At 42.1% G+C, this 14,216-nt stretch overlaps 1 protein-coding gene across 2 annotated transcripts in view; it reads right to left on the reverse strand.

The window, feature by feature from the left end:
- Window positions 1-3,318: 3,318 nt before the first annotated feature.
- The window catches only part of IMMP2L (inner mitochondrial membrane peptidase subunit 2), a 134,321-nt gene continuing 123,423 nt past the window's right edge, over window positions 3,319-14,216 (reverse strand). For both annotated transcript variants that reach the window (XM_026669112.2, XM_087969277.1), the window contains one exon: window positions 3,319-3,939. In XM_026669112.2, coding sequence (XP_026524897.1) covers window positions 3,820-3,939 — 120 coding nt within the window. In that variant the 3' untranslated portion in view covers window positions 3,319-3,819. The remainder of the gene's footprint in view (window positions 3,940-14,216) is intronic.

Raw genomic sequence — 14,216 nt, forward strand, 5'->3', positions numbered from 1 at the left:
TTTTGCAGTTCTTCCAATTCTGCTTTTGTGAATACTTTATTTCATATTATAAATCAATGTTGATCTGCTATTTTTTGTTCCATTAAAAACAGATTTAATGCATTCATTTCAAATATCCTCTTCTTGTTGGGCTTAATAACATATAATTGTTTCATTGTTTTCAATAACTGTATATTTGTGATAGGTAAACACTTTACTTGCAGTAGTTCTGCAGTTGCTGGCCTTGGCTGCTCAGCCAACACTCCATACTCACCTTAGTAAGATTATCTACTATTTCATCTTTCTCATTGCATAAGTGACATTCGCTGTTGTTGCTGACATGTTGAATTTTTGCTTTTATTGAATTGGTCTGCAAGGCTTGTTCTTGGGCAAGCCAAAATGAGGCCTTCAAGTTTCTTTCTTCAGCACTCCTGATTTCAACCAGCTCCATGTTAGCTTTGTATTTTCCTTTTCTTCAATGTCCATCAGGTATTGACTGTGCATAGGATTCTTTTTCCAGTTAAACACCCTGTGTTTCCTTTCTATATTCTGCTTTCAATGTTGTTATTTTCCTTCTTCACCCCATTCAGCAAAGGCTCTTTTTTTTTAAATGTAGTCATTTAAGGCATATTTTTTCTCTTCCACAATTTGTTATCACCTGTAAGAGATCTCTGCACCCTGAGATCTTGGCAAGTACAATCAATCAACATCACTTTTTGAGTGCAGAGAATGGTGCATTGTCATTAGTATCCATATATTTTAATCCAAGTTATCAAGTTCTAGATGAGTCCAATCAATTATTCCAGCTGAATATCATATTACAGGCACTGCCCAGGTGTTAATTGCCTTTATAATATTTCCTCTTTGATCTCAAGATTTTCTGAGCTCACTTTATGTATTTTGTTGAAGTAGCTTTCTTGACTTGGTTGTGCAACAGAAGCTTCCAAAATTCCTAAGTACTTGTATCGTCTGGTGTTTCTTCTTTTATCAGCTCTTCATTATCAAGTTTGAATCCATCATCTTCAACAATTTTTATTGCTTTAATAGCAATTGTTGCACATTTGTCAATGCCAAATTGCATTTCAATATCTCTGTTAAACTTTTCAGTGCTTTTCAGCAGTGAGCTCAATTCAGCTTTTGTTTTCCCAATTTTAAAACATCCATGTAGAGCAAATAGGAAATTTTCAACTCTTTTAAAGCCAATTCTTAGTCACAGTTTGTTTTGTTCAAAATGGCACCATTGAAAATACAAATAACAGAGGCGACAATGAGTTGTCACCTTGGAAGGTTCCTCATTTGATTTTAACTTCACCAAGTCCATAGGCCATCAGCTTCATGGAAGTCTTCAGAAATTTCTGGATGTTGTTACTAATTCCAAAAATGTCTAAGCATTTCTCAATCCACTTGTAGGAACAGAATCAAATGCTTTCTTATAATCAATCCAGGCCAGAAACAAATTTATTTGTCTTTGAATTCTTCAAAACCAGTTTATCAATCATCAGTTGGTCTTTGGTTTCTCTTGAAGTTTTGCAGCACTCTTTCTGTTCCACAGGCAGCAAATCCTTGTTTCCATAAATTTGCTTTGCAATAATGCCTATAAGTACTTTGTATGTTGTTGGCAGGCAATTGCCCTGTAATTTTCAGGTTTATTTTCTTTTTCTGCATCTTTCTGAATCAAAAAAGTTCTTCCAGTTATTAGCCATTTTTCACTTTCTGGTGTTTCCAGAACCTGATTCATCTGGTTTATTAATCTTGCATGCAAAACCTGTTAATGATTTCAGCCAGAATCCATGCAGCTCATCTCAACCAGGGGCACTCCAGTTCTTGACCTTCTTTGCTTGTTTTTGCACCATTTCTTTTGTTATGTTTTTATTTATTTATTTATTTATTTTATTTTTGTCAATTGTTTATAAGATAATAGGTATAAGTAAAACATAGTTATGAAGACATGGATACATATAAGGAAAAAAAAAGAAGCAGCATTAGGACAGGGACGGTAGGCACGTTGGTGCGCTTATGCATGCCCCTTACAGACCTCTTAGGAAAGGGGTGAGGTCAATAGTAGACAGTCTAAGGTTAAAGTTTTTGGGGTTTGGGGAAGAAACCACAGAGTCAGGTAGGGTATTCCAGACATTGACCACTCTATTGCTGAAGTCGTATTTCCTGCATTTTCCACTCTAGTCATTTTTACAGTGCTTTAAACCTGCTTGATCCATCCTGCTTTCCCATTGTGCTTCTTGTTGTTTTCCCACAAGTTCTTCCAAAATTTGATGATGATGATGAATTGATTGATTTAATCTTCAATTCAATTCACAGTCTGGGACTGGTAAAAACTTAACAGTTGAAGTCCTAACCAAGGACCTAATAGCTATTAAGATAATGTCTGAGTATATTAGGCAGTTCCAAATAGGTGGGTTTTTTTTTTAAAGTCAGGTCAATATTTCATTATTTTTTCTAGCTATTTCTCTTCAGTTTGTGCATCACCTGGTATTGCAATATCAATGAACCGGACTTTTTCTTTTTCTACAATAGTAATGTCATGCATGTTGTGGGCCAGGTGTCTGTTTGGATTCGAAAGTTCCACAAGATCATGATCTGTTCATTTTCAAATACTTTATCAACTTGGTGTCCTCATTATTTGCTGCATTTAAACCCAAACTTCTGGCAAAGCTTCCAATATATAATTTTAGCAAATCAGTCATGATGTTGTAGATGATGATGATAATGATTTTCTACCATATAATATTATTTTGAATACTGCATTGTTTCTCCTTTTACAAGGAGCTTTAATTCTGTAGGCAAAGCAGTTTTTGTATACAGCATTCTACAGATGAATGTATAAAGTATGTCCTAGTATTTGATATCACTGGAAAATACATTTATTATATTAAAAGTGCTTTTAGTTACAGAAAGAAACTAAGTGTTCCATAGTATAGTAAATAGATTGTGTTTTTTAAAATGGGGAATTTTAATCACTGTGTACAACTCTACATATGCAGGATCAGAAAAGCTACATTAGTTTAATTTCCCTTAACCCTGTGAATTTAGCATGATCTTGTAATCTCCATGTTGAAGGTGATGTATCCGATATTACAATGGTCAAAGACACAGAGAAATGCCACAAAAACACAGCTGCCTAAATCAGACCACTATCCCATTTGATCCATATTATTGATTCTAATAGTGATACAGTTACAGTTCTCCATGCTGAAAAACTTCTTGTATTTGGGATCTTTGTATGTGTTTGTAAGTTTGCACCATTAATACCACATATAATTAATATATCAAGGTGAAAGTTATTTACTAGTATAGGACAATGAAATATTCTAAGTCTTTAGTATATAAATAGAAATTTTAATTATCTTTAAAAATGCAATGCAAATACAAATTAATTTAATCATGACAGTAATAACAAGTAAAAACATTTAATGACATGCATTTATTTTTGGGAAAATTGATTCTAGGGCACAGTTCTTTACATGAGAAATATTGTTCCTTCAAAACAATTACACCATCTAAAGAATTAGAATATATATAAAGTATTACATGCTGATATCATATTTTATTATCCAGTAGTAACATCTACTATATTGTGAAAAAACAAATAGTAAAATAAAAAACCCCTAAAAGTTGCAATGGGAAAAAAAGCAAAACAAATCTCTTTGTCTATAAAATTAAGACACTATACTAAAGTGTTCAAGCCTTGTAGAATTTTGGGATGGTTGAAATGCTAAAATCAAGACAGAATTGCTTTAGAAGGAATGAGTATTTCATTTGCACCAGCCATTTCATATAGCCATACCAAATTCAATTATAAGTTTTTTAACAGATCCAAACTAGTCATTCCTGGTCATGCTGGAGAGGCTGGCGTTCTGGAAAAAGCTTGGGTTGTAACTTTTGCCAACGCTCTGGAGGCCACAGTATATGAGTAGCACGAGCATGTAGAAGGCCAAGAGAGATCTGAAAAAAAGTAATGAAAGCACAGGTATAATATAGGGTGACAAGAAATGGCTAAAAGAGATAGGTGCATATGGCATTTTATATGCATATGGCATTTTATAACTCTTGTTGAAAGAGGATTTGCTAAATCTTGCTTCAACAATGAGCTGAGATTGTTCAAAGTCTAAAATATGGGAATATTTCTGTAATAGGACTGGTGTTGAAAAATTATAATGATAAAGCAAGTTAAATGAAAATAACACCAAATCATGTAAGCATTTATTAACTTGGTTCATATAAATTTGCTAGTTAAATAAAGAATCATAAATTATGATGACTTGTTTCACTGGCTTAGCTGTCATATTTTTAGCTGAGCAGAGCTTAGTGAGGCATGGGATTACTTCTTTCTAAATTCTGAACACCATTCCTGAGGGATGGAGTCTCCATAACTGCAGCAAATGGAATCATCATCACATCTTTTTATGGCACTCTCTTAAACTTTGGCAAGCCTCATTAATTGTCACAAATCACCACTTACACAGAAATGTTATAGATAGCATGTGTATTGAAAGTTTAATCCTTGATATATGTACAGGCAGGCTTTCTCCCAGATAACTGTTACTACTGAGTTAATAAACTAAAATGTCCTTCCTCCCTCCCTCCCTCCCATATAAACAAAGTCCATCTTTAAAATGAGGGCTACATGAGCACCTATACAAGGGGGTCCTTGTTTACCTTGATGACATTCTCATCTTCACCAAGACCCTAGAACTGTGATGGCGAACCTATGGCACACGTGCCATAGGTGGCACAGAGCCCTCTCTGCAGGCATGCGAGCGGTCAGCCCAACTCCGCTCCACCATGCATGCGGGCCTCCCAGCTGATTTTCGGGTCTAGATCACGCTGCCTTCCCCGTCCCATTTGCAAAAAACCGGGCTAAACTGTTTTGTCCCACTGGCTGGCCCGGCCCCACCCTATCTGCCTCTCCCGCCTCCAGAGTCACACGCGCTGCCTAATGGTTCTTTGACCGCCCTCTGGTTCCCAGTCCTTGCTTGTTGTCACTGCCGCCGCTTGCTTGCTTGCCTGCCCTGACTCCTCACTTGACTTCTGTGGCCTTCTTAATTTTTGGTAAGTTGCTGACTTCGTGCCCCCCCTCGTTTGCTTGCCAGAGCCCAGGCCCAGCTGCTCCCACTCCTGGCTGGCTTACTGTTGCTGTTGGTGGCCACATGCAGCCCCAGGACATCCGCCCCCTTGCCAGCCAGGAGTGCTGCCACCAGTCGCTCCCCTGTGCCCGCATGCCTACCTGACGCCCCCGGCGGCTTTTAATAATGCCACAAGAAAGGCCATGTGGGCTGGGGGGGAGGGCAGGCATGGCTGGCTGGACACTGCCCCAAGTGCGATTCTGGCAGAGGAGGAGCAGGTATCCCTGCATCCCTTGCCCACTCATGCCGCTGCCACCAGGAAAGGCTGGTGGTCCGCAGTGCCCCCATTGGCAACAGGGATGATAAATGGGAAGGGAGGGTACCGCATGGAAGATCGCGACATTGGAGCCATTCCCAAGTGTCCCCTGGCCTGCGAGGGGAGGGCGCGATCTCTCGTGCTCCTCCCCTCAGGAGCTGCAAAGCGCTCGACTCCCCTCCCACCACGCTTCTCTTTCTCCTCACCAGAAATGCTCACATGCCCGGCGGGAAGGAGGATGCTTGGTGAGGGCCGGCAAGTGCTTTGCGGCTACTGAGGGGGAGGGGTTGAACATCCCCTTGCAACATCTTTGGCATCTTTGGGCATTGCTGGCAGCCGCTTCCTGCAGCTCAGGAGTTCCACACTCTTCCTGCTGCTGTTCAGCCTGCTCGATGCATGGAGGCAGGAGGCAGCAGCCACGATGCGGGTCTGCTAGGGAGACTGCAGGGGGAAAAATCACCCCTGCCCTACTTGGCCCCACTCCTGCCTGCCCGGTCGCCCCCGTGTCTCGTTTAAAGCTCTCATTTCACTTAGCTCCAAGAACCCCCCAAAAAATCCCGATCAGTGAGACTTCTATCTCTAAGCAGGAGAAAAAGCCATGGTCACCTGAAGCGGCTCCCCTTGAGCATGGAGAAAGGTAGCAATTTAATCCCCTTTACCCTGCGAAAGCCCCTTCTACCCTCCTATCTTGTCTTTCAACACCTCTTCTCTGCATACAGGAGGAGCCTCATTCTCGTGGCGATTGACTAGCCCTGCAGCCAAGAGGAAAAACGAGGAGGAATCGGCTGGGGGAAAAGTTGGAGAGACAGGAGGAGCATCCCCCTTCCCAGCCAGCTGAGACTGTCTGCAATCCGCTGCTGGGTACTTTAATGCCCGCTGCAATCCAAAGCTCGGCTTCCTGCTCTCGGTCTCCCTCTGTCACAGGTGTCAGTTCAGGAGCCGTGTGGGGAGGGCTACAGAAGGCTTCACCCTCCTCCCCCCTGAGTTCATCTCCAGGTAACAGTGTGTGTAGCCAGAGAACTGGGTGAGAGAGAGAGAAAGAGAGGGAGATGAAAGAAAAAAGGAGAAAAAGAACTTTATTGTCATTGTACAATAAAGTACCCCAGCAACTGTTCACAATACAATAAAACCAGAGCACTTAAAAATGAAGATAAGAAAAATAGAGTACCCACATCTCCATTTTCAATTAGAGAGTACAATATCTATGAATATATACAAAATATACATCCTACACTGTGATGCTTTGCCGAGTGTAATACACAGGAGATGGATTGTACTGTAATATGTTATTATGCATCTGAATGAGGTATTGCGATTTCATATCTTCTCACATCTTAATAAGGTAGTGACTTTGTGTTTATTTGCGGTTCGGATGGCCCAGGGAAAGAAACTATTTGTTAGTCTAGTGGTGTGGGATTTTATTGACCTAAAGCGCCGTCCGGGCGGCAGCAGGTCAAAAAATAATTGTCAGGGTGTGAGGGGTCTTCTATGATGGCCATGATTCTGCTTTGGCAGCGGGACCTGGCTAAGTCTTCCAGGGAGGGCAGAGGGCAACCAATGATCTTTTGAGCTGTGTTTATCACCCTCTGTACAGTTTTCCTGTCCTCAGCTGGGTGTGTGGTATACCACACACCCAGACAGTATGTCAGAGTGCTCTCCACAGAGGCTTTATAGAAAGCCAGCAACAGCTTCGAGGCTTCCGGTTTTGCAAGGCTTCGGCGGCGGCAGGAATTCACGATCCTCCGTGATTCCTGCTGCGCTCGCCGCCGAGGTTCCTCCGATCCGAATGGATCCGGAGGATAGGGCTGCCCCGTAGAGGCAGCCGAAGAGAGAGGGGATCCGGATTTGGGTTTGGGGGTATCGCAAACCCTCTCCTCAGCCGGCAAAACCCCTTTTTCCCAAGGCGGTGGAGCGGCGGTCAGTAATGGCTGCCACAAAGAAGCCTGCAGCCGGGTAAGATTTGTGCTGGAGGAAGCAGGTGAAGGTGAAAGTTTTGGCTGAACCGGGACTACAAGAAGCCTCTAAATACCCTGAAAACTGAATCGTTCAAAGGATACATTGTCTCCCAAGGAACATCGTAAAAGCGCCGAAAAAAGCTGAAAGGGAAAGTTACTTTCTTTTACTCTCCCTTCCCACAGAAACAGCAGTTGGAAATCTGGAAAACCTGCTTGGGCATAGAAGGTAAACTTGAAATTTTAAGCCAAGGGGATAAAGGATTTCTGGATATTGGAATTAAAAACTTAAAATTCTTTCTTTTGTTATAAGTGGAAGGGAAGAGGCAAAGATTTATTTTAAGACTGTATTGAAGGAGACTGCTTTGAGCTTATAAAATCAAAAAATAAAAGATATTACGACTTCTAGAAGATTACTTTGGAACTGTGTATCTGAATTCTACCCTAGGAAGAGAAAATATAGAAAGAAGAAAGTGCTAAATGGAACGGTTTGTTTTGATTTGGTTTGCTTTGTGACTTTGGGATCTTTGTGAACTATCTCTTGAAAGATTAAAGATATTTGGGTTGTTTTTTTTAAAAAAAGGGAAAAATGGCATTATCTTTTGAAGATTTACAAATGGAATTTCAAAAATTGAAAGAAGAGGAACAGGAAGGCATGGGCTCTTCTGGATCTATTTTCCACTTTTTAGAAATGGCGATTTCTACTTATCAAGAAATACAACAGCGACAGGAAGACTGAGACCAAGAAGAAGAAGAAGAAGCCATCTTTAATGGACAGATACTTTTAGTGGAAGAAGAAAAGCGTAAGGGGGGGTGAAGAAATGGTGAATTTAGGACTTAAAAAAGCAACCAAGAAAAAGAAAAATAAGATGAAAAATCGATACGATGTCAGAAAGCAACAGAAAAGAGAAATACAACAGAGAGGGAAGATTAAGAGAGTGAAACCTGAGAGATGGGGGGGGGTCAAAAAGCCAGAACTGATAAGAAAGGAAGGGAAAAAGGAAAGAGAAGTCATAAAAGCTTTAAACAAGATGTCAAAAAAGTTTTTTTTAGAGATAAGGGGTAAGATATAATTTTATAAAAATGATTCTGCAAAAGTACATAAGATTGTATGGTAGATATTAGTACTTGAAGTTGAATTAGAAAATTAAAATATTACATGAATTAACAATGCATTAAAGAGAATCTTGCAAATGTTTAAGATTTGATAACAGAGTTTAATTTACTATGAAACATTGCTTTTATTATATTATAAACTCAATATCCCCTTTTTTGGTTTTACTATTACTTGCTAAATTTAATATTATTTGCTTGTCTTATTATTTTGAAACGTAGTACTTAGAATGTACGAAGCAGAATCAGTATGGAAAGTATGTATTATTTTAAGTGTAAAATTTAGGGAAAAGATAAAAAGTTGTCGTACTTCAACCAGGGGTTACAGGGAAAATATTGTATTAGAAAGGAAGGGAAAATAGATGATTGAAAGAGAACGGACAAAAGATGCAAGTATAATTATTTAAATTGAGATGAAATAAATAAAATAGAATTAAAAGAATGAATAGAAGAGAGAAAATATATAGAAAATATAGAATGTTAATTAAGATATGAAATAGTATATTATGTGAGCACGAATTTGATTTACGTCTGTACAAAAAGATCTAACCCGGGGTAAGCCACTTTCCAAAAAGAAGTTTTATGTATTTATGTTTTGTATAATGTTTCTTTATGTTTGAAAGGATGTTGGAAGAGAACCAATGAAATTATATATAATGAATATACATAATGTAAGATAAAAGAAATACAATTATATAGAAGGAAAGGGAGCAGTAAAGAGAAGTTGGGAAAGGATATGAAGTTGAACAGATAAGATAAATATATATATATATTAAATTGTGTTTGTATAGAAATGTGATAAGTTGGAATTATCTTGCTCTTTAAATAAGATATTCTATGTGTTTTTGATATGATATTTTATGATATTTTATGTTAATACATCCTATGTTTTGTTCGCTTGTCTATGTGTTTTGAAAAAAAAAATTAATAAAATTTGTTCAAAAAAAAAAAGAAAGAAAGCCAGCAACAGCTTCTTATCCAGATTGTTTTTTCTGAAAACCTGCAGGAAGTGCAGCCACTTCTGAGCCTTCTTCACTATGGCCTTGGTGTTAGGGGACCAGGAGATATCAGCTGAAATATGGATGCCAAGAAATCTGATCATAGGGACAGTTTCCACTCGTTCTTCGTTGATGATGAGTGGGGCGCGGTCCTGTCCATGTTTCCTGAAGTCCATAATCAGTTCTTTAGTTTTATGGACATTCAGTGACAGATTGTTCTGTGAACACCAGACAGACAGGTTCTCTACTTCTGCCCTATATGCCTTCTCATCCTCTCTGGAGATGAGACCAATCACGGTCATGTCATCCGCAAACTTTATGATGGTGTTTGTTGCGTGGCTTGGTGAGCAGTCAAAGGTGTACAAGGCATATAGCAGGGGGCTCAAGACCCCCTGGAGGGAACTAGTACTGAGTGTAATAGTGAAAGAAAGGTGGGGGCCAAGTCTAACAGACTATGGTCTGTTTGTCAGAAAGTTCTTAATCCAGGAGCACGTGGGGGTGGGGACCTGCAAATTATACAGTTTGGTTACTAGTATATCTGGGATGATAGTGTTAAACGCAGAGCTGTAGTCCACAAAGAGCATCCTCACATAGCTCTGTTTGTTCTCCAGATCAGTGATCCCCAACCTTTTTGACACCGCGGCCCGGTACCGGCATCAGCTGGGCGCCGCGGCCCGGTACCGGCATCAGCTGGGCGCTGCCATCTTTTTTTGATGAAAAAGTGCTTCCGGTGACCTTTCTACCCGGAAAAGCTCACCGGAAGCGCTGGCGCCGCCATCTTTTTTTGATGAAAACGTGCTTCCAGTGAGCTTTCTACCCGGAAAAGCTCACCGGAAGCACTTTTTCATCAAAAAAAGATGGCGGCGCCCAGCAAGCCAGCGGCCCGGTGGTTGGGGACCCCTGCTCCAGATGACTCAGTGCTCTATGGAGTGTGATGGCCACAGCATCCTCTGTAGATCGGTTTGCTCTATAAGCAAACTGATGTTGATCAAAGGAGGACGGGAGGCAGTCTCTGATGTGCTGAGAAAGAGAAAGAGGGAGAAAGAGAGAGAGGGAGAAAGGGAGAAAAGGAGACAGAAGGGGAGGAGAAAAGGAGATTTAAAAAATGGAGAAAGAGAGACAGAGGGAGAAACAGAGAGGGACAAAGAGAGAGGGGGAGAAAGGGAGATGAAAGAAAAAGGGAGAAAGAGAAAAAAGGAGAAAGAGAGAGGCAGAAAGAGAGAGGCAGAAAGAGACAGAGTGGGGGGAGAAAGGGAGACAGAGAGAGGGAGAAAGGGAGATGAAAGAAAGGGAGAAAGAGGAAAGAAAGAGGAAGAGGGAGAAAGAGAGAGAGAGGGAGTGAGTGGGAGAAAGGGAGATGAAAGAAAAGAAGAAAGAGAAAGGGAAACAGAGAGAGAGGGAGAGGGAGAAAGGGAGATGAGGAAAGAAAAGGGGAGAAAGAGAGGGGGAGAAAGAGAGTCAGATGGGGGAGAAAGTGAGAAAGAGGGCGAGAGGGAGAAAGGGAGATGAAAGAAAAAGGGAGAAAGATGAAAGAAAAAGGGAGAAAGAGGGAGGAGAGAAAGAGAGGGAGAAAGAGAGGGAGAAAGGGAGAAATTGATGAGAGAAAAAAGAGAGACAGAGATAGAGAGGGAGAGAGGGAGATTTGATGTTGCTTCTTATGGGAAAGGGAAGTTATATAAGCAACAGCCCCCTCCTCACTTTACCCCACCTGAAAGGGGAGAGGGGGTCTCTTTGTTATTATTTGAATAAAATTAAAGCCACTATTTGTACCTAGTGTGGCTGTCCTTTATTTCCTGCTTTTTCAACCTCAGCTGCTTTGCACGGCACAGCTGAGGTTGAAAAAGCAGAAAAGAAGAGGCAAATGCTGCGCACCCACGCGCAGTGCTTGTCAGCTGTCCAGGTGGCACAGCTGATGATTTCTTGCAAACGCTGCGCACATGTGTACAGCGCTTGTCAGGCATGGCCATGCGCATAGCACACGGCCGTGTGCAAAACGCACGCTCACCGAACTGGTTGTAACACTGGTTGGATCACACCCTTGCTTGTTGGCACTTCACAATAAATAAGTAGGTTTTGGGTTGCAGTTTGGGCACTCGGTGTCGAAAAGGTTTGCTATCACTGCCCTAGAAGAACATATGAACTTAGTGCACCAAGTTTTTAAAAAACTCCCAGCAGCCAAGCTATATGCAAAACTGTCGAAATGTGAATTCCACAAGACCAGACTAGACTACCTGGGCTACTGGGTATCTGGTGAGGGGATAGAGATGGACCCATAAAAAGTAAAGGTGGTTCTGGACTGGCAGGCCCCATGTACGCATCTGCAGTTGCAGAGTTTCCTGGGGTTTGCAAACTTCTATTGACAGTTCATCCCTAACTTCACTGAAATCACCAAGCCCATCACCGAGCTATTGGAGATGGGGAAAGGCCCGCAACAGCTGCAACCAACTCAACCCTTAAGTTGGACCTTGGAATGCCAGCAGGCTTTTGAGCAGTTGAAGGGACTATTCACTAGGGAGGCAATCCTCAACCACCCAGACTCGGAGCAACCCTTTGCAATTCAAGCTGATGCCAGTGATGTGGCTGTAGCAGCAGTCCTTTTCCAAAAGAACATGAAGGGCCCTGTTAGCAATAATGCAGCCCTGTGAGTATACCTCCAAAAAACTGACAGAAACTGGGCGGAGTTGGGCCGAATGGGAAAAGGAAGCATATGCAGTCCGATGGGCCCTACTGACCTGGTGACATTTCCTGGAGGGCAGTGCAGTGCCTTTTGACATATGGACTGATCACAAAAACTTAGTGGTACTGAAGATGCCACACAAACTCCCCCCAAAGCAGGTCCATTGGGTGCAGTATTTTAAATGATTCAACTTTGAACTGAAGCACATCCTGGGGGTGGGGAAAACATTTTAGCTGATGCCTTGTCGCGCAAACTGCAGTATCACAGCATGAGGGAATAATTTCCCCTTCCCAGCCAGCATCACAAGCATTAACCCAGGGCCAGGCATCCCGTAGAAGGGCCTTGAATGGAAAAGGAATAACCCAAAGGCTGAAAGACGAGCTGCCAGCTGATCAGTGGTACAAGGACAATCCAGGGATACTAACCCTGAAAGATGGTTTAGGCTGGAAGGGATCGAAATTATATGTGCCTAGCAGTCTACAACTCCAGGTTCTAAAGCAAAGCCACGATTCCAAGCGAGCGGGACATTTTGGTTATGTGAAAATCCTGCCCCTGACTCAAGACAATTTTGCTGGCCAAAGATGAAAGAAGACATGGAGGACTATGTGAAAAGCTGTGCTACCTGTGCAACGATGAAAACAAGGCCGGGAAAGCCCCCTGGTCTGCTCCAGCAAGTGGTGGATCTATCCCAACCCTGGGAAGAAATAGCTATGGACTTCATTGTCGAGCTTCCTCAGAGCAGTGGAAACACAGTCATTGGACTGTGGTGGACTTGTTCTCCGAACAGGCCCACTTTGTGGCCTGCCCAGGACTGCCATCTACACAGAAACTGGCCAACCTATTTATCAAGCATATTTATAGGTTGCATGGAGTTCCCTGTAGAGTCATCTCTGATCGGGGGTGGGTGGGGGGGGGTGGGGGGGGGTGTTCAGTTTACCACTAAGTTCTGGAGGGAATTCATGAAACCATTGGGTCTTTGCAGGGGCTTAGCTCAGCATTTCATCAGAATACTCACGGGGCCACAGAGAGAACTAACACCATGGTAGAGCAATACTTAAAGTTAACTATCAACAGTCAAACTGGGCGGAGTTGCTGCCATTTGCTGAAGTAGCATATAACAATGCAGTGCACAGTAGTACCGGTCTGTCCCCTTTGCAGGTGACCAGTGGCGTAGAGTTTGTTCCCATGCTTGAGCTCCCTAGGGAGCCACCCTCTTCCATGTCACTAATAGAATGGATGGAGTCATTGAAAAAAGCATGGGAAAATACCAAGCAGGCCCTGAGTGGAGCAGTTGAGTCCTATAAAAAGCAGGCTGACAAATACCAGGCTCCTCAACCGGAGTTTAAGGCGAGGGATAAAGTGTATTTGTCCACAAAATACCTGAGATTAAAGTTGGCCTCAAAAAAAACTTGGCCCTAAATATATGGGCCCATTTCCTATAGTTAAAGTGATTAACCCAGGTTACAGTACAACTTCAACTTCCCAGGTTACTAGGGAAAATACATCCAGTATTCCACAGTAGTCTGTTGAAACTGGTGGTAAGTTCACAAGTTAAACCGGTGGATCGGGTTCCCCCCAAACCGCTGGTGATTGAGGGTCAGACTCAGTATCAAATAAAAAGGATCCTGAACTCGAGGGTACAGAAGGGCCAGATGGAATATTTGATACATTGGAAGAGATACCCACCCTCTGAAGCCACCTGGGTGAAAAGTTGGAAGGTAAATGCGGATAGGTTGATAAAACAATTCCATGGCAAGTACCCTCAGAAACCGAAGGGAACCCCCATTGGGGGAAGGGGAGGTTAGTGGCATGAGTGATTATCTTTATGCTTTATGTCTTGCAGGAACGTTCCTCCAGTTGTGGGGGCAGCCTGTCAAGCCTGAATTTATTTTGGTGGTGGAATCGTATGAATTCAGTTGGACACACTTGAGAATTGGAAAGAGGGGAGACTTGAGGTGGATGAAGCAGTGCTGAACCAGTAATCTTTCCAGCCAGGCCCACAGCTTACCAACAAGCCTCTGAAACTCCCGGACGTAGTCTACCGCCGACTGGCCTCGTTGTTTCAATGCCAGGAGCTCTCCTTCCATCCATTGCATCCAG

This window comes from Notechis scutatus, chromosome 6, assembly GCF_049901735.1.
Source record: "Notechis scutatus isolate UNSWTSFEM ecotype Mainland chromosome 6, rNotScu1.2, whole genome shotgun sequence".
NCBI lineage: Eukaryota > Metazoa > Chordata > Lepidosauria > Squamata > Elapidae > Notechis > Notechis scutatus.